Source organism: Mizuhopecten yessoensis, unplaced genomic scaffold (genome assembly GCF_002113885.1).
Source record: "Mizuhopecten yessoensis strain PY_sf001 unplaced genomic scaffold, ASM211388v2 scaffold7907, whole genome shotgun sequence".
NCBI lineage: Eukaryota > Metazoa > Mollusca > Bivalvia > Pectinida > Pectinidae > Mizuhopecten > Mizuhopecten yessoensis.
Genome location: NW_018407282.1, coordinates 867444 through 892545, shown reverse-complemented (window position 1 = coordinate 892545; position 25102 = coordinate 867444). Strand labels below are relative to the sequence as shown.

General features: G+C 35.7%; 2 protein-coding genes across 4 annotated transcripts in view; both read left to right on the top strand.

Moving 5' to 3' along the window:
• The window catches only part of LOC110454571 (multiple epidermal growth factor-like domains protein 10), a 28594-nt gene extending 3603 nt beyond the window's left edge, over positions 1–24991 (top strand). Inside the window, exons 2-15 of one of the 3 annotated variants that reach the window (XM_021504152.1) lie at positions 5256–5465; positions 8096–8332; positions 11235–11375; positions 13294–13428; positions 13635–13769; positions 14209–14346; positions 15168–15302; positions 15489–15623; positions 16168–16305; positions 19207–19347; positions 21719–21821; positions 22718–22761; positions 23817–24190; positions 24774–24991. In XM_021504152.1, the coding sequence (XP_021359827.1) occupies positions 5256–5465; positions 8096–8332; positions 11235–11375; positions 13294–13428; positions 13635–13769; positions 14209–14346; positions 15168–15302; positions 15489–15623; positions 16168–16305; positions 19207–19347; positions 21719–21821; positions 22718–22761; positions 23817–24190; positions 24774–24878 (2171 nt within the window). In that variant the 3' untranslated portion in view covers positions 24879–24991. Of the gene's footprint in view, positions 1–5255; positions 5466–8095; positions 8333–11234; positions 11376–13293; positions 13429–13634; positions 13770–14208; positions 14347–15167; positions 15303–15488; positions 15624–16167; positions 16306–19206; positions 19348–21718; positions 21822–22714; positions 22762–23816; positions 24191–24773 lie in introns of all 3 variants that reach the window. The other 2 variants (XM_021504151.1, XM_021504153.1) reach the window with 2 other exon arrangements.
• The window catches only part of LOC110454570 (multiple epidermal growth factor-like domains protein 10), a 60119-nt gene continuing 40425 nt past the window's right edge, over positions 5409–25102 (top strand). The window contains exon 1 of the mRNA XM_021504148.1: positions 5409–5469. The gene's annotated coding sequence lies outside the window, so the exon portion shown is untranslated. The remainder of the gene's footprint in view (positions 5470–25102) is intronic.

Sequence of the window (25102 nt, the reverse complement as noted above, 5' to 3'; positions counted from 1 at the left end):
AAGACGTTGTAGAGCTTATCAAGTGACCATTTCCTTTAAAGTTAACTCTCGCTGTTAATGCATATCACTTAAGGGAGTTTTTCTTTCCGCCCTTAATACGAGACGAGCAACACACACGAAGAAGCTGCTTACAGCAGTAACATAATGACTGCAACAATGGATCGGTATGTGCCATTGTAGTGAATTATAGTTGCTGGAAATTGTGTATGTTGTCGCGAGCGATATATAAAGAATAGTACATGGTAAAATCCACATAACATGCCATATCAGCCCGGGGACCCAATATCAGATGGAGGGCTTTATTACAAAGTCTATGATGAATGTACAGGTGTTTGCACGTAGATCTGTCCATCAAGCATTCCGTAGAGCCAGCGTAGAGCAAGCAAGTTACATATATGACCAAATCCGTTCCGTCATCAGTTACGTATGTTTTTTTACTGCCACCAAAAGAAATTTGATATCCGCAATTAAAGTTTGATCGGTGTGTTATTTCTAAGACGGAGAACAAAAAACCAGCGTTATTTCTCAGACCGAGGAAAAAACTAAACATTCCAGCAGGAAAGCATGTCTTTTTAAAGTTTATTAGATTGATATCTTTGTTAATTATGCATGGTATTTATCTTGTTTAAACAGGGCGAAAAAAACAACAACTAATCATAATAATTTTTTCTTAAAGATGATAGCAGTAACAATTCGATGTCATATTGACAAAATACATTTTATTATCTGAATAAGGAAAAAAATAAAAACCGCGGTGAGGAAGTGGTTAGGTGTCTAACATTGTGATACCAATAGCCCTCCATCACTGGGTCCTGGGTTCGAGGCCTATGTGGGGCAGTCGTCAGGTACTGGCCGTAGGGCGGTGGTTTTTCTCCGGAACTCAGGCTTTCTTCCACCAACAAAACCTGGCACGTCCTTAAACGTTATGACATTTCCAACAATATGATACTAATGATTACGTCACCACTAAACATTATGACATTTCCAACAATGTGATACTTTTGATTACGTCACCACCAAACATTATAACATTTACCAACAATGTGATACTAATGATTACGTCACCACCAACCATTATGACATTTACCTACAATGTGATACTTATGATTACGTCACCACCAAATATTATGACATTTACCAACAATGTGATACTAATGATTACGTCACCACCAAACATAACACTTCCTTGTAATAACGATCAATCTTGCCACATTACACATCTTCCAAACCGCAGTCAAACTTACAACGTTACACATCTACTTATATCAGGATTAGTTTAATAACTTACACCTCCTCATTAACAAAACAATTCATATATAATTGCAATTCACGACAATCTCTCGAGATTATACTTTTTAAGTATTACAATAAAATTAAAGATATCACACTTGCTAATTGTCTGAATATCATAATGAAAAATACTTTCTTTGTTTTTTTGTGCGAAAATATGGAATATTACACTTTTCAACATTTAACAACATTTCACTATCAGAATAACATCAGACATGGTACACTTCCTCTCGCCATAATTATAACTAAGATATCTTACTTCCTCAATGTCATTGTCAGACTAACACATTGCTCTCTCTATCTATAAATTACATTTAAACTAATATATTTTCTAATATTACGTTTCTTCAAAATCACATTATAACCTACCAAAACCGGATCCCTCGTTATAAATATCACAATCAACCCTACCACGACACACTTCCTCGTTATCAATATCTCAATGAACATATCAAAACACACTTCCTCGTTATCAATATCACAATCAAACCTACAACAACATTCTTTCTCGTTATCAATATTGCAGTGGAACATACTACAACACACTTCCTCGTTATCAATATTACAGTGGAATATACTACAACTCACTTCCTCGTTATGGATATCACAATAGAACATACCACAACATTCTTCCTCGTTATCGATATCACAATAGAACATACCATAACACACTTCCTCGTTATCAATATCACATTGGAACATACCACAACACACTTCCTCGTTATCGATATCACAATAGAACATACAACAACACACTTCCTCGTTATCGATATCACAAAAGAACATACAACAACACACTTCCTCGTTATCGATATCACAATAGAACATACCACAAAATACTTCCTCGTTATCAATATCACGATGGAACATACCACAACACACTTCCTCGTTATCGATATCACAATAGAACATACAACAACACACTTCCTCGTTATCGATAACACAATAGAAAATACCACAACACACTTCCTCGTTATCGATATTACGATGGAACATACTACAACACACTTCCTCGTTATCATATGACGATGGAACATACTACAACACACTTCTTCATACTCATATCACGATGGAACATACTACAACACACTTCCTCGTTAACAATATCACAATGGAACATACTACAACACACTTCCTCGCTATCGTATCACGATGTAACATACTACATCACACACTTCCTCGCTATCATATCACGATGGAACATACTACAACACACTTCCTCGTTATCAATATCACACTAGAACATACCACAACACACTTCCTCGTTATCAATATTACACTAGAACATACCACAACACACGTCCTCGTTAACAATATCACAATGGAACATACTACAACACACTTCCTCATACTCATATCACGATGGAACTTACTACAACACACTTCATCTCTATTATATTACGATGGAACATACTAAAACACACTTCCTCGTTATCAATATTACACTAGGACATACCACAACACACTTCCTCGTTATCAATATTACACTAGAATATACCACAACACACTTCCTCGTTATCAATATTACACTAGAACATACCACAGCACACGTCCTCGTTAACAATATCACAATGGAACATACTACAACAAACTTCCTAATACTCATATCACGATGGAACTTACTACAACACAATTCATCGCTATTATATTACGATGGAACATACTACAATACACTTCCTCGTTATCAATATTACACTAGAACATACCACAACACACTTCCTCGTTATCAATATTACACTAGAGCATACTACAACACACTTCCTCGTTATCAATACTACAATGGAACATACCACAACACACTTCCTCGTTATCAATATCACAATCAAACCTACAACACACTTCCTCGTTATCAATATCACAATAGAACATACCACAACACACTTCCTCGTTATCAATATCACAATGAAACAAACCACAACACACGTCCTCGTTAACAATGTCACCATCGAACTTACTTCGTCAATAGTACAATCAGTAACAGGGGTAATAGGCAGCTCTCGCGCTGGTTGCCATGGATACTTAGGAAATCGTCCAAAAAGTAGAAACGAATCACCAAAGGTGAATTACAAATTGTTATGTTATTTTTCTTTCTTTTCCGATATTGTTAAACTATACTGTATGCATTGTGAAAAAGTATGAAACCTTTAACCTAAATTTGTATAATACTGATAGGAATACGTTATTTAGCGAGTAGCATATCTTAACATCACAATCTACGTCATATTGCAATAGGACCTTTTTTGTTTATTTCCGGAAAGACGTAGATCAGGAAATCTTCAGAACCGGAAATCTCCGAAGATTACCAGTTTGTGCATCTGTCAAAATAAGAATGATAATGTCAATGTAAAAAATAGTTCCCTGTTTAGAGGAGACGGAATAAACCATCCCTGATTGCAGTGAGGCTCCCACATAATTCGTTTCCTCCGACATGCTGCGGGATACTAGTCTCTTTCCCCGAACCTGCACAGGTCCTCAGTATATAAAATTAAAGTTATTTTAATCATATTTGCGGTTCATTACATTCCAAATAAAATCCGAATACAACGGAAAAAGTTTTGTTTACATTTTTTATTACGAGTATGGTTTTACAGAAATTTGATTTACCTTACTAGTCATAACAGAAACCGCACTCAAATTGTTTATGTCGAAGTCATTTTCTTAATACCGACGACTACAAAAACGGGTCCAATCGGTTTTTCAGCAACGTTATTTTTATGTGAGGGTTTGTGACTAGTCATGTACATAGAGTATGCTCACTTGTTTCATTTCAGTGAGTTCTACCGAATGGTGCACGGATTTCAATTATCACTGATGTAGAATATGTGACATAGGTTAATAAGCCAATTCTATCTTCAGACTCTACGGATTGGTCGAGTGATTATCACTCCGGCCTTCCATTCAGGCTGCCGGTGTTCGATCCCCGAAGTTGTCGTAGTCATGAAATATTCAGAGAAAGTGTGTTTTCTCATGCCTACACAACTCCGACAACCCAGGTGGAGTATAAAATGATCTGGGGTGGATGTTGCGGTATCTGTGCTGTAGCAAGTGTGGTGGCACTATAAATTATACTGTTGGAAGCACGGTCCCACTACAAACAGAACACACTACATCTCCAGCACACACGCAGACATACACACATAGGGAGATATTAGCCAGGTGGCATCGGACTAGTAGTTAGCGCCTGATAAGGCAGCTCCCTGCAAATTCCTCAAAATTGTATTAATTAATGTATATTCTAATTGGTATGATTGTATGATTTGCATACCTATGTACTGTAAAGCGCTTAATAGTGGCTTATTCTAGCTAGATAGGGAGCTTTACCAAATGTTGTACATTATTATACTGCTATTGTGTTATAATAGAACGTGTAAATATGAAATAAATGCAACATCATACATGTACATGCTTTTACTATGATGTCGTAGATAACACTCATATATTGTGCGGACGTACATTCAATTCGCTTCACGCAATCGTTAGTGAATTCATCCGCTCAGACACTCTTGTTATCTGCAATGCAAGATAAAAATCGTGTGTTGTATTGCATAATAAACAGATTTCACAGCTAAAATAATATAAATGTAACACATTTTTTTGTTTTAATTGTTTGAATATTTTCACCGGTTTATTTTTAAATGCTGACCCATTTTTAGTTTTAATATGCGAACTAATCTTTGGATTTAATCTGTTAACATATTGATTAAGTAATGCTGATGCGTAGAAAATTTGAGTTTATAAGTATTGATTGTCTTGATATATTAAACATTGATCAAGTAAAGTTAGTTTTGATATAACACTTTGCTTAAATGTAAACACAGTGTTTTAATATGTTAATCCATTGGTTGTTTTAACAACACGCTGTGTGATATGCTTTAATCCAAATGAAGAAAAATGTTTTAATAAGTCTGAGTATTGAAGAAACTATCTTTTTCTGATTCTTATTTAATGTTTTTTTCCCACTGTAGTTAATGTGGCGTTTCATAAACCAGCCTGGCTCTCATCAACTTGGGATCGAAGATCAAAGGCTGAAAATGTTGTGGACGGAACTAAATACACAGATGGGAACACATTTTTTGACAGATGTGTTCATACCAGAGTTGAAAATTTCCCTCGCTGGTGGGTGAACCTCACTGGCGATTACACCATAGCAAGGATCGACATTGACTATAGAGGTGGTAGGTACGATAAACTTTGTACAAGTATTTACCTTTATTACATACGTAATATTTTGTATATGCGATACGACACAATTGCTCTAACCCATATCAGCCCTCGCCGTATCACACCCCAAAACCCGTATCAGATCCCGCCGTATCACACCCCAAAACCCGTATCAGCCCGCAAAACCCATATCACACCCCTTTTGGAAAAAAAATCGTTTTTCAATATTTCAAAAATAAAAATAAAACATAAGATAGCAGTTTTTATTAGTAAGTATGTAATAAACAGAATAAAACACGCCTTTTTCCATATAACACCCAGTAACAACCCTCGACCAATATCAGCCCTCGGGCCTTCGTCCCTTGGGCTGATATTGCAGTCTCGGGTTGATACTGGGTGTGATATGGAAAAAGGCATGTATTATTCTCTATTTATTTAGATCGAAACGGTTATGACTTTGACTGAGCATGAATTAAATATCGTCCAAATTCTAGTCCTGGCGAGTCTACATCTATGTATGTATATATATCTAATATAGACACATAAACTCAAGCTCAGCATCAAGTGTATTCCGCAGATGGATTGAACACTTTACACTTTAAGGATTTACACCTCTAAGAAGTAATAATAATTCAGTTTTATTCTTATATGCATTTTTGGAAAACGGAGTTCATGGCATAGTTGCATAAATTGCATAAAAAATATATATATAAATGTATGTCCGTATGTTAGTTTTTGTGCTAGGATCGGCTAAAGATACCAATTTATCATAATATGTAATTTTAGGTGATTGTTTTGGTTTTGCCCTTTTACAGAACAATTTTACAAATATTTAACCTATCGTCCAAGTATGTTATCAGAGATATGCGAATGTTTACAGAATTAAAAAAAGTAGTATCTTTTTTTCAAATTATGGAAATAAAATTTCTTAATCTTATTCTTTAAACTCAGAAAAGTTATTTAAGTTACTCCTTCCCCATTATTTTGTAATGAACTTTTAATTTTTACACCTTTTTTGCAGATTTTACACTTGATACAAAAAGTTTTGCAATTAAACTTTTATAAATATTTAATGAATCAAAAGAAAATGTGCTTCTCTTTCTAACACAGCCATACAATAGGGGGTGGGGGTGGGGGTGTTTCTCTTTCTAACACAGTCATAAAATAGGGGGGTGGGGGTGTTTCTCTTTCTAAAACAACCATAAAATAGGGGGTGAGGGTGTTTCTCTTTCTAACACAGCCATAAAATAGGGGGTGGGGTGGGGGTGGGGGTGTCTCTCTTTCTAACACAGCCATAAAATAGGGGGAGGGGGTGTTTCTCTTTCTAACACAGCCATAAAATAGGGGTTGGGGTGTTTCTCTTTCTAACACAGCCATAAAATAGGGGTTGGGGTGTTTCTCTTTCAAACACACCCATAAAATAGGGGGCGGGGTGGGGGGGGGGGTGTCTCTTTCTAACACAGCCATAAAATAGGGGGCGGGGTGGGGGGGGGGGTGTCCTTTTCAACCACAGCCATAAAATCGGGGGTGGGGGTGTTTCTCTTTCAAACACACCCATAAAATAGGGGGTGAGGGTGTTTCTCTTTCAAACACAGCCATAAAGTAGGGGGTGGGGTGTTTCTCTTTCAAACACAGCAATAAAAGGGGGGGGGGGGTTTTTTCTTTTTAAAAAACAACAAAAAAATGGGGGGGTGGGGGTGTCTCTTTCTACCACAGCCATAAAATAGGGGGCGGGGTGGGGGGGGGGGTTTTTTCTTTTTCAAAAAAAACAAAAAAAGGGGGGGTGAGGGTGTTTCTCTTTCTAACACAGCCATAAAATAGGGGGTGGGGTGTTTTTCTTTCTAAAACAGCCATAAAATAGGGGGTGGGGTGGGGGTGGGGGTGTCTCTTTCTAACACAGCCATAAAATAGGGGGTGGGGGTGTTTCTCTTTCTAAAACAGCCATAAAATAGGGGTGGGATCCGTGTGCTTCTTTTTCTTGTTTTTTTACCATTACTATTTGTGTTATTTTCTCCTTTTAAGGGGTCACAAATCAAAAGTCAAAAATGCTTCAATCTCACTAAATATGAAAAAAATACCAATATGTATAATTACGAACTTAGTTCATATTATTTTCATCATGCTGAACATTATAACGTTGTACAGCAAATATGAACTTGTTAAAATTAAAAATGGCGACAAATTGACGTTCGAGTGTATCTAGTGTCAAAAAGGTGAAAGTTTTTCAATAAATTCACATTTTCAAAATGGCCGCCGAATTGGTCATTTGTTTCATGTAAAAGTGTTCAACAAACAACAGGCATCCATTTTTTGACACATTTTTCAGATGCGTATTTGCTATTGAAATCGATCATGATTTCTTAAATATTCTAAAAACACTTTACAGGAGAATAAAACGAGACTTGAACGTGATTTAAACCTCAGAAGAGTACATCCCAGAGCGAGTCATGCATTGTGTTATTGTAGAACCTAAAGCAAACATAGGGAACTTTCCTTTTAGTTTGTTTTCTTTCAGGCGACAGAAATGTGTGTGTTTATGAATTTCTATACATGAAATATCCATACTGAGTTTGAATATCAGCATGACAACTATAATCCTTTTGGGCAAGTTTCTAATTATATCATTTTGCTTTATTCGGTTCAGGAACGAGCCGAAGAATGTTTGGTTACAAACTGATTGTATCAGACACAGAATATAGACGCCAGTGGAACTGGGATCACCAGATAGAAGGCCATATATGTCGTGACGAGACTAGAAGTAACCCACCTGCTCATCCGACGGTCCCGTGTCTAGCCAGAGGACGCTTTATAACATACGCTGATAATGAACGCAGGAACGATCCAAATCCTTATGTAGAGCTTTGCGAGCTAGAGGCGTACGGTAAACAGAGGACATTTAAATTAGTATTACCGTATAACGGGCTATTTTCTTGGGCTTAAATGTTCAAAATTTTGACCCCAAAATCAGGAAATTAATTGACACGGATTATAACTTCACGAGCTGGACATTTGTATGAACGAAATATTCGCGAATATTATCGCCATAGTATCGGTACGATCCTTTGGCGAGTATGTAGAGTATATTCTATAGATATTTCTATAAATAAAGAAACAGATGATGTTAATGATTCTAATGTCAATTTAGGTGTAAATGTATTTTTACCTGTTTGCCTGAACCAGTTACCCATGGCGAATAAATTCGGCAATCCGAGTTTTTCCGATGTTCCCCATTTATCTTAAGCACCTCGACTGGACACTCGGCATACACAGTGTCAAATAGTCAAATGAAAAAGTGTTATTACAGCATATTGTGAAAAACAAGTAGGCGTATTTTGAATAGCAGACCTCCAACAAAACTACTAGATGTATGTGATCTATTTTTTTTCAAACATCTTCTATTACTCTCGATGAATATGAATCGTGACAACCACCTGCTCGCTATTTCATTGCGACATTATTTTAATTATGAAGTTTATTATTGCGGCCCATCTTTGCGCTTGTATTATTTTGCAGATCATAGGTCGCAAACAAATTTATGAACCGAGAAATATCTGCGGAAATTTCTTCTTGTACGTTAACATAAGTAAATGATTCCCTCCTTATTAACTTCATGTTCTTTAACATAGACACTGGGTGGTATCTAAAGCTTACAGCTTGTTGTACTTTGCAATACTGTTATTCGAATTGTACTCGTCTCTAGACATCAAAATTACCCGATACAAGGCCAGACTCGACTGTTCCGATAGTAAAACCCGATACATATGACCAGACACGGCTGTTCCGATAGTAATACCCGATACATGGCCAGACTTGGCTGTTCCGGTAGTAATACCCGATACATGGCCAGACTTGGCTGTTCCGATAGTAATAGCCGATACATGGCCAGACTCGGCTGTTCCGATAGTAATACCCGATACATGGCCAGACTCGACTGTTCCAATAGTAATACCCAATACATGGCCAGTCTCGGCTGTGCCAATAGTAGTACCCGATACATGGCCAGACTCGGCTGTTTCCTTAGTAAAACCCGATACATGGCCAGACTCGGCTGTTCTGATAGTAATACCCGATACATGGCCAGACTCGGTTGTTCCGATAGTAATACCCGATACATGGTCAGACTCGGCTTTTCCGATAGTAATACCCGATACATGGCCAGACTCTGCTGTTCCGATAGTAATACCCGATACATGAACAGACTTGGCTGTTCCGATAATAATACCCGCTACATGGCCAGACTTAGCCGTTCCGATAGTAATACCCGATACATGGCCATACTCGACTGTTCCAATAGTAATACCCAATACATGGCCAGTCTCGGCTGTGCCAATAGTAATACCCGATACATGGCCAGACTCGACTGTTCCAATAGTAATACCCGATACATGGCCAGACTCGGCTGTGCCAATAGTAGTACCCGATACATGGCCAGACTCGGCTGTTCCGATAGTAAAACCCGATACATGGCCAGACTCGACTGTTCCGATGGTAAAACCCGATACATGGCCAAACTCGGCTGTTCCGATAGTAATACCCGATACATGGCCAGACTCGGTTGTTCCGATAGTAATACCCGATACATGGTCAGACTCGGCTTTTCCGATAGTAATACCCGATACATGGCCATATACCTGTCTGTTCCGACAGTAATACCCGATACATGGCCAGACTTGGCTGTTCCGATAGTTATAACCGATGCTTGGCCAGACTAGGCTGTTCCGATAGTAATACCAGATGCATGGCCAGACTTGGCTGTTCCGATAGTAATACCTGATACATGGCCAGACTCGGCTGTTTCGATAGTAATACCCGATACAAGGCCATACACTTTACTGTTCCGATAGTAATACCCGATACATGGCCAGACTTGGCTGTTCCGCTAGTAATACCCGATACATGGCCAGACTCGACTGTTCCAATAGTAATACCCGATACATGGCCAGACTCGGCTGTTCCGATAGTAATACCCGATACATGGCCAGACTTGGCTGTTCCGATAATAATACCCGATACATGGCCAGACTCGGCTGTTCTGATAGTAATACCCGATACATGGCCAGACTCGGCTGTTCCGATAGTAATACCCGATACAAGGCCATACACTTGACTGTTCCGATAGTAATACCCGATACATGGCCAGACTCGGCTGTTCCGATAGTAAAACCCGATACATGGCCATATACCTGTCTGTTCCGATAGTAATACCCGATACATGGCCATACTCGGCTGTTCCGATAGTAATACCTGATACATGGTCAAACTCGGCTGTTCCGATAGTATCGTTATACGTGTAAAACCTACTCTTATCGGCTTGATATCGGCTTGTATGCTGATATAATTATTTTTCAATATTATTGATTACAGTAGTAAAATGAAAATAATCTTATGCATTGCCAAATCAAATATTATTTATATATACTTGTATGTAATGTATATACATTATACATGTAATTGATACAAAGTCATTACAATAATAATGCTTGAAGTAAAAAGAAAGAAACGTTTTAAATCATATATTAACAAAGTGCAACGAGACACAAAATTGTGCAACAGTAAAACAGAGACAAATAATAAATAAAATATTTCTAATGATTTGAAATAGTAAGTGATAAAAAATAGTACTATACCTTTAAGACTACGAATAAACATTACCAAATCCATTGGTTTTGCAGAGTTATAACGAAGCACATCGTAGCGTGTCATATAACAACTCTATGATAAACACTTATCTAATTTTCTTTCTAACGCATAAACATTTGACTTGTATTGTATCATTGAAATAGGTTGTCCGACTGGATGGTTTGGACAGGACAACTGCTTGGAACAGTGTCCGGATGGATGCCGGGATAGAGTTTGTAATCCGGACAACGGCATATGTTTTGCTGGATGTGAAAGCGGACTGCAGGGAGACATTTGTGATACAGGTGAATATTACTAAGAGTTTATTTAAATCACATAGAAAAGAGTACCAGATCCTCCATACACATTACTCCTCAAATTTTTGGCTATAGGAATTTTACGCTACGCACCTCGTCTTCTGTTTCCAAAGTACCGTACTATCTTGCGTATTGCCCGATCCGTTATATTTCCTGCGCCCCTTAAATTATCATGTTTAGGAAATAAATTCAGCATATTATCCGCCCCAGGGTTTTCCATTGGTTATTTTCTACAGAAAAACTTTTTTACGCGATGAATGTAATCTTCATTTCTAACATCAGGTGTATGTAGCTATCACATGTACTTATATGGCTATGTAACAATGTTAAAAATCGACGTTTTCGATATAGATTCATTTATGAGTTTGTAAACTTTAAACATATCCTTGATAAACTCACAATACCGTTCATTATTCTGATTTAAACAGGCAAGTCAACCCTTAGCAATCCATTAAATACTCCTCATAGACGATGTTACACAGTGCCCGATAGTATGACTAAAGTTTTCATGCATATTTTGGATGATGAAACTTGAGAATTTCCATAACTTTGTTGCGTTTTTATTTACAATTCAGATGTATACGATTTTGCATTTTGAAGAAACCATATAGCCCCCACTTTTTACAGATTTTTGGAATCATTTCGTCCCACATGAAGGCAATACACAAGAAATTACGGTAGTCTTGCCAGATTTGTAATTGGATTCCTACCTTAATGGTCCCTTTCATTACCGATGAGATGATGCTGTGTTAATCATTTTTGGCATGCTGTATCTATTACAAATTTTAAAGCTTCAATAACATTTGTGTTACGTCCCTATTTTGAAGTCTATGAAAGAAAACAACTGAAAGGACATCAGAACGAACGACAACATGACGACTTTCAAAACAAGAGACACATATGGCCTGTATTTCTCCTCTGTTGTTTTGATATCTGAACGAGACAAGACTTTGAAATGGTTTTCTAACTTGACAACATGGTTTGAGAGCTTCATTGAGCATATCAGTTTTCTAATTTACTTGAAAATAAAAATATTAGCATTTAACGAAACAGGCATGAGGATTTTTTTTAGACCTGGGAATAATAATAACTGACGAGGAGGGGGTGTCATTTTGTTTCTGGAATACACCAAAAATAAACAGTATAATTTATGTTCAGGTCAATGAGAACAATTTTCATTTCAAAACTTTACCATTGACGTTTGATGACAGGAAATTGTAAAAAGTCGAAATAGTCTATGGCAATCGAGTCCTATGGATTTCATTTCCCTTTTTACTCGACTAAATAATAACTGTTAATGAAGTGTTGCATCTCCAACGAAAAAAACGTACACATTTGTTAATTGTTTTTTTTCTGACTTTCTGAGTTGCTTTCGTTGTTTCATTAGCATTCTTTTATTTAGTCGAAAACTATTTTTGATAAAAATCAAACTCACCATGTGGATTCGACACTGACTTTTTGATTATATGCCAGAAAGGTTTATCTCCTGTGCTTCCTGTGATGAACGATGTTTTCCAGCTTACAACTATCGTAATATTATCGTCAATAATTTTTGAAATGGTCTACCTCTTTATAAAAGCCCACAACAAACATTCATTTTTGTATTGATAAAGAGAAAAGAAATTACAATGGAAATCACTTTTCAGTGATTGTATAGAGTAGAAAATGATAGAACTCTCTATTTAAGGAAACCTTATTGGCATTAGAGAGGAACGATAAATTATTATGAAAATACATGTACTTCAAAATGTATTCCATAGTGCCATTAATATCACTAAACACATTTTTGTTTGTTTTCAAACGCAATTGATTCCTGTTTTATAATCATGATTTTATGAATGAATTAAATATTTTTTATAATACTTTCACCACATAGCATTATATTTACATGTATGTTTATTTACAGCATGCAACCATGGCAGCTTTGGTTTATGGTGTCAACAATTCTGTTTCTGTGATGTTGACACATGTGACCCTCAAAATGGAACGTGCCCTAGCGACAGATGTCAGCGGGGGTGGAACGGAACAGCATGTAACCAACGTGTGTATCCAGGGTATCCAATTAGTGTTTAGCCCGGGGCGCTGTCCTGTCATTTTTATTACTAAATATTTTACCAGATCTATTCGTTAAATATAAAAAATTCTGCCCACAAAAAATATTGATAAGATGTTGTATAGATTATTGTAAGTAATGAATTGTCATTTAAGCATGTATCCTAATTTAAGTATGTGTACATTGACGTGCAGGTTGTGGCGACCAAACCTTTGGACAAAATTGTGAAGAAACATGCCACTGTCGACAGGGATCATGTGACGCTGCTAATGGAACTTGTTTATATGATGGATGTGAGCCAGGATGGCAAACGGAATCCTGCAGTAAAGGTAAGGATAAAAGACTGATTATGTTAATTCTTAACAATCTCAAATATTTTCACGTATAAAATTTTAAACAAACATCACAACACTCCTTTTCTCAGTTACCCTATTACTGCTGCTGGCCTTAATTGTATAAAGAGAGATGACTTATATAACGATCAGCACTTAACGACTGTTAATGCTTGACCTCGCCTTAAGTAATGACCTGATGGAAGGACGCCAGTCAGTCAGTCATCAAATAACTTTCTAGGTTATTGCTATCTATTTTTACAGTTACAAAGTCATGTGCAAAATTGTTTCTTGATTTAAGGTAACACAAAACATATCAACAGTGGCAGCTGAAATACCACCCATTCTGTCAATGGAAACATAATTTCTGTCTCTGATATATATAATGAGTATGCTCTTGGTCTTCCATTGAATTGTTTATCTTCCATCTGTCCAGAATGTGACAAAGGCAGGTTTGGCCATGATTGTAACCTTACATGTGGAGCCTGTAGACACAATGCTCCGTGCGATCACGTGACTGGAAAATGTCCTAACGGCTGCTCGGATGGATGGACCACATCCTTCTGTGATGAGTGTAAGTAAAGTAATATATAAATAGGTAGTTACAGAGGTCTCCAAAAGAGGAAACATAAAAGCAACTGGTATGACAAATATTGAGTTATCCGAAACAAAACCTACGATCCTAACGCAAAAAAAAAAAATTCTCTGTAAAACGAAATATATTATTATGGTTTGTAAGATAACATATAGAACTTATTGAAATAAAGGATCGACATTACTCCTTAAACAGAAGTTAACTTGTCATAGCCAAAGGCTATGTGCGACTGTAAACTCTATTTTATTGTAATATTTGCAATCTGAAACATAATCTACAATCCAGAAGAACAACCGTTTGTTTTGGTACAAAAATAAATTAAAAAAGAAATGTTAACATGCTATGGATGCAATTTGATCAGCGTCATGTTGAAGCTTCTCCCGCCTCGAATAATGTACGAGACAAGCGTTTGAACAAAACATTTTGTTGGCGTTAGGCCATTCCAGGAATCTCGTCCGCACTGATAACACTGACAATTCAATATCGAAAATATAAGGAAATACCTATATTTTGATCAATAATAATTATATAATTTAGAATTCAAATGTATGTCTTGAACAGCATTTTTCATTCTCACGCCGGCAGGAACGTAAATCCGTTACATAAACATTTACCAAAAAGTCGTATCGGCTTTGTGGAACATACCGGCATTTACATTGGGGGGGGGGGGGGGGGGGGGNCGGCGTTCAATCCATATATATGAATTATTATATTGGCAGTGAAATCAGATGATGTATGTAATACTAGGCCGTTCTTATGTTAGTAATATATGTTACTTGAATGTAATTGATTTCTGACAGCTTGCCCGATCGGAACATTTGGAATCAATTGTTCAGGAGAATGTTTTTGTAAGAATGGCACGTGTGACCCAACAAACGGTGTCTGTCCAGGCAACGCGTGTGATAGAGGCTGGAACGGACCTTCATGTAGTTCTCGTGAGTACACCAGTGAACGTTAACCTACCAAACCATCTATTAAGTTCTACTCAAAATTGTAACTTTGATATAGTTATTAAGTGTGGCTACCTTAAAATAACCCGTCTCATAACAGTATTGGATACAGATTTAAAATCAGCGTGCCCATTTGTTCCTCTTCTTATTTTTATTTTTTGTTGTTATTAGAATGTGACCCTGGGTCCTATGGATATAACTGTGATCAGAGCTGTAATTGTCAGACAGAGTCGTGTAACAGGACGACAGGACAATGTCCACCGGGTGGCTGTAAGGACGGATGGAGGACGGACACATGTAGCCAGAGTTAGTATTCTTTTCTCTTCCGTGTTTGATACCCCCACCCCGCCTATGTATATTATACCGTGTTTTTTTCTGAGGCGTGTTTTACATCCGGGTTTTTTATAGGGGGTTCAGAATGTCCTTCAAATTGTTTTGTTTTTTCTAGACACTATAGTTAATAGCACTCTACCATCAGCATACCCCAAAACAGGACAGTTTTTAGTTAAATATTAATGTAGTGTATACCAAAGTATCAATTCCAAAAATGTTTGTTCATTTTTCATAAATATATACCATCCATCATTCTTTTCTATTACAAGTTAATTTTCCAACACGTGGTTCTATAAGTAGAACATGAAAAACTGTCCGGGTCACGTAGGCCCTTGAATAGATCTAACTATACTTAGAAAGGGACAATTTGGTATTTTGGCACGTAAACGTATTTCAAATATTTTTGAGTCAGAGGTGGCTCTGATTTCATTTCTTCTCCAGACCAGCATTTCTTTTGAAATAATAAACTCATGACAATTATATCAAAATATTCTGCAATATCTATATTTTGTTGTAGAGTGTGACCAGGGTTCATACGGGACTAACTGTTCGGGTATGTGTGGTAGTTGTATGAGTAACGATACCTGTCACCACATCAATGGTCATTGTTCTCGAGGATGCACGGCCGGTTTCAAAGGAGAGTTATGTGACAAAGGTAGGCATGTGATACTGTGAAACTGAAAAAAAAATAACGCTTTGGAAATTCAATTTTTCGGGCTAATATTGGATAGATGAAAAATGTAAACGACATACACCATTTCTATAGTGCAGTAAGGACATTTCCACAAGTATAGGATATTGAAGAAACTGGCGTTTGTACTGTTTTCGCGAATTGTATATTTCGTTCCTTTATTGTCTTCTTTTCGCAATATTTACGAGAAGGGATATGAACTGAGAATCAAAATGACATTTTTTTGTATCCATTACTTTATATTTACATTTGCGCTGCAACCCACTTTATGAACATTACCAGCAGAAATGCATTTCATTTGAGTGTGAAAAAAACACTCTCGTGACGTAACACGTGGTTTACTTATGACGTCATAGATAAACCTTGTTCAATGAGAACCTTGTCGCTTCGCTTCGGATAACATGGATAATGCTTCTGCGTCAAACGCTCAAAAGACTTAATTATTTGGGCCAATTTTAGTTGAATAGGGCTGTTCCGCGAATGTCGTTTAAAAAACGGCGCATATACAAAACGCAGTAAATAAAATAAACAATTTAAGAAAAAATAAATAAAATAAAACAATTGTTCTATAGTAATAAAGTCAATATATGGATTGAACGCCCAAATTTTCATGCCGGTATGAACGCGAATCGGTTACATCCATATTAAACATGAAGCCCTAGTTCTCCTCTCAGTACAGACCTCATAAACTGTCATTGATCTCATGATATTGTGTAGATCAAATTTAACACGCGGCCTTCAGTACATAAACCTTGGTGAACCTATCTTGTATATATGTATATACCCGTGTTCCTTATCCCAACATTAGCCTTGCTACCACTTACGGTTGGTTACGATGACAATAACAAGACAGGGAAGCAAGATCATTCTTATTTGGCTGTAGACAGTCTTACTTTTAGTTAAGAACAGAAAATAATAGTAAACACGATCAATACATGGTTAGATAAATACTTATATCATATAACATTTTGTGTCTAAGGTTAATTTATGATATACGAAATATAAAGTAGCATACTTGTTGCTATGTAATATATTATCATCAACAGGTAAAATACCTGATTAATGTTGTTAATTTACTACTACACTACGGATGTTTTATTGTATTCGTTTTGATAAAAGCATTGTTTCTTTTCCTTCCGTTGACAATAACAGGTATATGAGAATAGAGGAAAAGTAAAATATAAGGTATTAGCTTGTTTACACTGTATGTGCAATTGAATAGTATCAGTGTGCAGTTGACCATAACATTTGTAACTTCGAGTGGAGGATTAAAAGTAATATAATCTACTACAGGTTGTTCGTTTTCAGGAAAGTGTTGTTCCTATGTAATGTTATGTTTTTAATTCCAGAGTCTATTAGTACACGACACATTAGTTCATTTGAATTTACAGAAAGATGAGTTTGTTTGCATCTAACATAATTAGGATCACTGAAGTGTACATGGATTTAGACATATGATGACAATTATCTTAATAAAATAAATGAAATTAAATGTAATTTGCATTTTATTAACCATGATTTAACAGGTATGAATCCGGATAAGGAAGCTCCACGTTATGTTATAAAGGCAGTAAAAAGATTATTATTTGAGACAAGATTACATGGATCTTAATAAAATAAATGAAATTAAATGTAATTTGAATTTTATTAACCATGATTTAACTGGAATGAATCCGGATAAGGAAGCTCCACGTTATGTTATAAAGGCAGTAAAAAGATTATGATTTGAGACAAGATTACATGGATCTCAGTGATAAATGGACGCGTATCACCGGATGTCGTAACATCCACACTTATGCATTGAACGCACCGTATACAGCCACTATATTTATATATGGATAGACAAGGATGCATATACTTGGGGGACCAATTAAGTTGCTTCCTTTTGCTGTCAGCAGATTTGTACTTACTGTTGATATTATCTTGTAATGAATAAAATCCCCTCGCGATTTGCCGAGTCAAAATGCGTAATATTGAAACAATTCTATGCTAAGCGTCCCTCGTATCTCATACTCTGTTTTATGCCTTGAATTAACGTAAAACATGGAAAGGTTACACATACGAAAATCTTTACTCATAAACGTTGCATTGCACCTGTTTTGCTCAATTAATATGACGGCTGTCCAACTCTTCAATGTGCTGTAAACTTATTCACATTCACCACGGAAGCACCAAACCACCAAAATTATATGCCATATCTACCCGAGTATAAGACATTTTACCATATATAAATATATATATATATATATAAAGTAATAATCATTGGCATCACTTGTACTATGGGACTGTACTACTTTTTAGAAAAGGAACTATTTTTGAATGAAACCCACTGTTATATGTTATTTAGTAGAGACCTTATAGTATGTATGCCTAAATGCTTACATGTGATATTTACATGAGAAAATCTGAATCATTTAACCAAGTAGCAGCATGATATTTTCTTTGAAGAATTTTATTATATAATATGATATAGTCATAATTATAATCATAAAAAGTCTGGCTCTCAGAATCAGTCTTGTGATTTCCGTGTCATTTTTAAATCAATGTTCCTATCGAAATTTTGTTCAATCATATACATATTATACTCTGTTTACTCTGTTCAATCTTGATAATTTTTATGTAATAATTCTGATCATGTCGTTTCACACGTGTGGTATTTTAAGATTTTTCATTAGATAAAATGTATATTACAATATAGTACCCTATTCAAAAGTATGAAACTCGGGTTCCGATTTCTTATGACTGACTGTATTTATTGTTGCAATACTAGGGTTTGTTTAGAATGCAAAATCTATTTCTGAGTATGTTGGAATCGTGTTAATTTTTCAAACACTCCAAAACCGTTTAAATAATCTGTTTCTTTAGAATGCGAAGACTATCTCTATGGAATTAACTGTCAACATAGCTGTCAGGGCTGTCAGGAAGGAAAGTGTCAAAAGGTCCATGGGGCCTGCTTGAGAGGTTGCATTTCCGGGATGACTGGCGACCTCTGCAACCTCAAACCTGGTAAGTGTAATGTTTATCGCAGAATAATAAAACAATGGGCCTAGGAAGACAGTGTCTCTAAACAATATAAATGTACTTAGTAGAAACTCTAAACACAAAACTGTTATATTGTCCAAGTTAATGATAAAAGTATATATATTTATCATCTTTAATTTTAATATAAACAAAATAATTGCAGGGTCTCTGTGATCACGCCTCTTACTGATCAAACGATAAAGGCAGAGCATTTGCGACCACGCCCCTATTTGATAAAACAATAAAGGCAGGGTCTCTGTGACAATACCCATATTTGATAAAACGACAAAGGCAGGGTATCTGTAACCACGCCCCTATCTGATAATACGATAAAGGCAGGGTATCTGTGACCATGCCCCTATCTAATATAACGATTAAGGTAGGGTATGAGTGACCACACCCATATCAAGGTTTGACATGGCTCAGCGAAAACAATACAGTCTCTGTGACAAAGAACCTTTGACGTTTTGCTAGAAAGAGAATTTCTTTATGATCAAACTCCCTAATCAGATAGGTGCCGTTGATAAATATGTCTATTTCGACCAATTACATTCTCATAGCAATTTACATCTACAGTTTTTGAAAGCGCATTGATGACAATACATGTTGAACTTAGGAACAATATTTTTTTTTAAATTATTTTTAATATAAATATTTTGGCCCATAGCACCAACATAATAATAAGTATGCTTACGGATTCTTTCTGAAAGTTGGAGTTACTACAATAAAGGTATATATACTATACCTTCCACAATGTGTATGCTTCATGTTATTTTAATGCATTGATATAAATTGATCCTTTAGGTTTAGCAAGGCTTAATCCTGCGTAAAAACACACGTTTTTCTTGTCGTATTTCCGTGTCGTCATTTCCGTATTGTGTATTGGGGAGTTACCGCCAGGTTATCGTAAATACAAGTGTTTGGTGATGTCAATATGAGTGCAATGTGCGTAATGTACTTAAGGGAGGTGTTTCACGCAGTGAACACACTTACCGCCATACAAATACAGAAATTGACTCGTGTATTAACTCATGACTGGCACGACACAAGGTGACCTAGAATAGTCATATATGAAGCAAATGAAGACAGATATTTTTTGGGGGGTTAACGTTCTTACAACGGCTAAGGTCATATGAAGGTGCATAGGGAGACACCTAAAATAACTGAAAGGTGGGACCAAAATAATAGATAAAAAAGTGTTGGGGCAGCAGACCAGTTTAGTCTTTATAATGCCCTCTATAGCAGAAAACACGAAACAAAAAGGGACATTGGTTTGGGTACTGCCCGACCCTGTAGGGGCACTGGTTTGGGTACTGGCCTCATATGTACAGTATATCATGTGTTTTTACGAGGCAGTTATAATTTCTGCTGTCGATCACGTTGCTTTGTTTTGGTCGATCATTGATACTTTTGATTTCCTCCTTTTTACTAGCTCTGTAAAACTACTGTGTTTTGTGAGTTTTGTAAGATATTAAAAGTCCTACGAAAATGCGTGAACATTGGCGAGCGGTAGAACGGCATTCCATTCGATAGACCTTCGTTACATGTATATGACAGGTATACAATAAAAATGTACAATAAAACCTGAGCAGGCTTCGGAAAAGTGTCTCCCCTTATGTACATAAATGAGATTAACAAAATTTTATATTAGAACAAAACATTGTTTATCACGTTCATATCTTATATTGATGCTATGTAATAGAATATTATTTATTTGAGTTTATCACTATATGTCACTATTAACAAATTCCCTTTAATTAGTTTTGAATCACCAGAAGGTTTTAGCGCAAAGTGCTGATATTTTGTTGAGGATTATGTTTGTTTCACCCTAGATGGGTTACTAAGTTGAATGGACAGCTTTAATATCATCACTTTTATTTTAATTTACACTTGTAAATTTTGAATGCCTTTGCAAAAGAAAACCGTACCCTTTGAAGGGAGACAACCGGAATGTTTAGATTTTCATAAAACAATCTCTCAATATTGTTGCACGATATTTACGCGAGTGTTTAAATACATATATAGGCAGCACTAGCTTCCCTTTTAGACGATAAGCAGCAAAGCGAAACTAGTAAACGTTTTTATACTAAATGCTAGCTTTATGACAGATACCTAGGATGGTTCAAAACTGTTCAATTTATTATCCGGGCCCTGCTATTTTAATTGGATTTCATTGGTGGTATTTATTTTTTGTTTTAAAATTTCAGAACGCATTAATCCTGAAAAATTACCAAAACACTTAATATTTTTTAAGTTACAAAATATTGGCAGACATTTGATTACTGTGTTCGTTCTTGAAATAACACCACAAAGATAGTTTTCTAAAATCGTGAATATATTTGCTGTATCTTAACAGTTCCAGTCGCCCAAAATATGTCGACAACTATCGGAGCTGCAGCGGGCGGTGTGCTCGTTATTGCGGCAATTGTTCTGATTGCAGTATTCATAATACACCACAGGTAAGACCTTTAAATCAGTTTTGTAGGCCTTTCAGGTAGACAGATAATCAAGTTAAGACAATATCATTTCTAACCCACTATTAAACCCGTAAGACGTTAACGTAATTAATAGGCTATGTTTTATAGACAACCATATAATGTACGGTTGTTGTATGTGAGGGTATAAGCTGTGTTTCATAGACATTTATAAAATGTACGGTTGTGATATTTGAGGGGTATAAGCTGTGTTTCATAGACATTTATATAATGTACGGTTGTGATATTTGAGGGGTATAAGCTATGTTTCAGAGACGTTTATATAATGTACGGTTGTGATATTTGAGGGGTATAAGCTGTGTTTCAGAGACATTTATATAATGTACCGTTGTGATATTTGAGGGGTATAAATTGTCTTTCAGAGACATTAAATAATGTACGGTTGTGTTTTATTTGAGGGGTATAAGCTGTGCGTCAGAGACATTTATATAATGTAAAGTTGTGATATGTGAGGGTTATAGGCTATGGTTTATAGACAACCATATAGTGTACGGTTGTTATATTTTAGGGGTATAAGCTTCGTTTCAGAGACATTCATATAATGTAATTTTGAGGTATATAAACGTTTTATAGAGACAGTAATACACTGTTCCGTTGTTATATATGAGGAGTTTAAGCTGTGTTTTATAGATCATTATATACTGTATGTTTTTGATATTAGAATAGTATTAGTGACAACATCAAAGCCGCAGGTATATAAGATGGAACGAAGAACATGTACCAGACTTCATTAGTTATCACTTGATATTTGACTTATATTTTGACAGCATTAATATTCGTTAAATGATTTAATTACAGTAAATTGTTTCGCCATAATTATATTAACACCATACTATATTTGCATTTCCTTTCTTAAGAAGAAGGAAGTCTTCAGTTGAAAGATCGGTAGAGTTTCATAAAACTGGTAAGTTTATATTTTTTCATAAATGAAAAGTAAAAATCAAAATGAAATTGCTGAAATGCCGATATTATTGAACATATTTGATAGCAAACTCAACGTATATGTACCATTGCGTACCCATCCTAAATTTAGTTGGTATTTATATTTGCTTCGCCCTTTTGGCTTCGTCATGGTTAAGATGACATATTTGTAAGGTTTGGTTTCACTAGCTCATACCAACAGATAAATGATATGTTTAATGTGAACACAAATTACGATAACATCTTCAAATTCTGAAAATGAAGAATGTTTAATAAATATTTGTTAATAATACTGATTATTCAAAATTGGTTAATATGAACATAAACCTGCTTTCTGTTTCCGTTCATTCAGCAATGAGTGTTCATCTGGGTGTGTCATGGTCTGGTGAAGTAAAGTAAACTACATGCGATTCTTGTCTCACTTGACTTACTAGGTCAAGTAAGAAAGAAAATAAATCCATGGATTGAAAGCATTATTCCTTTATTCCTAAATGTGATTTCTGATATTTAATGCATGGTGGAAGTGAAAAAAATATCTACATGGTATCATTTATGATCAACATATAGTTCTGAATAGAGGCGTATTACTGTCACATATTTGATATGGATCATTAGGTTGCCAAAACATATTTTGAGAATTAATCCGATAATGATAATTAAAATTGACCTATCGTGATAATTAACATTTAACCATTCCGTTAAGCCTACAGAAATAACTGAATATGTTCCCTTTTTTACAAGTGCATCTTCTTCTTAAATGTTGATTATTTTGTAGCCTGGCACAGTAAAAGTATATCAAATGTAATTGTGCTTGAATAACGGAATTTGTGATTCGAATATTTTTCCTGAAGTTATGGCCCTTAAAACTTGCCACAGAAACCTTGTAAGCGCAACTCTTCCTTACCTGTCTGTTGGATTAATTGTTACCTGACACAGTGAAACTACATCCTACTTAGATGAATCAGTATACCCCCTAGAAATGAAATAAAACAAAATTACCATATCTGTTGCACTTACGTTTCTATCATTTATTTGTAGATACCAGTGAAGTCTGTGACATCGTTTCTCCGAACGTGCAAGATTTAAAAGAAGATAAGAACACGACAAAAATGAGCGGTGATTTAATAACAACAAATGACAAATCAATATATTCATTTATAAATGAAGAGGAAGGGCCGAAGGGAGAAAATATCTATAAAAACGTCGATGACGGGATTTCAGTAGGAAGTATAGCTTCACATCTGAGCACATACCTTGAAGAAACCGATGACAATATGTCTGAGGATATGGACCATTCAGAAAATGTTTACTCTAACTATGTAGCAACTATTGATACTAAAATCAATATTTCTGAATTAACAGAGGTTATAGCGTTCAAGAAGGAGTCCGGTGCTTTCAAGGAAGAATACGCGGTAAGTACAAACGAATCAAGTACAATGAACTTAAAATGCTAATTACTTAAGAAAATATCCAGGCAACAAACGTAAATGAAGCTGTAAAAAAAAGTGACAGGCACATGCATTCTAAGAGAGCTTTAATTACTTTCTTTTTATGGTTTCAAATCCTGATTACCAATTGATATATAATTAAATCTATTCCACTTTTTTCGTGGAGGGTCTGTTGCGAATTCCAATGATTTAAAGATATCAATTCGTTGTAAAAAAATGAAAATGAAAATAAATCTAGTTTGTCTTACAATTTGTATATCAATTGCAACCATGTTACGTAAATAATTGACATAACTTGAAAACAGTTTTTGCTGGCATGTTTTGTTTAAGCCCTGCTTAGCGTTATTAACTGTTTGATAGACAAATTAAGCAAACGCACTATTCAGTAAGATATAACGGTTGAGAGAAAATTTCGAGGGGTAGGGTTGGGCGAAACTTACGTCGTTTCGGCTAAGGCGTTAATCATTTTCCCAAGAATTCAAATCCGTACTCATATTTTCAAGACTAATGAACTAACTATTAAATAGATTATGGATTATTTTAATAGAAATTTCCTACAGGACTAAAACACTCACATGAATGCGGAAAGGGAGCCGTAAAGAAAGACAAAAATCGGTTTAAAGATATGTTTCCTTGTGAGTATGAATTTTGACAAATTGTTTTGCTAGTTCTTTTTTTCTATTGCTTTGCTGATTACAAAGAAAACTATAAAGCTTGGCATTAAACTTGGGTACATATATGAATACAATTCGCCAGAGAAATATATAACACCATGCCATATTATTGACAAGATTATATTCGTATTTCTGATATACATGGATTTATATATTATGTTTATTGCTCTGATATACATGGATTTATATATTATGTTTATAG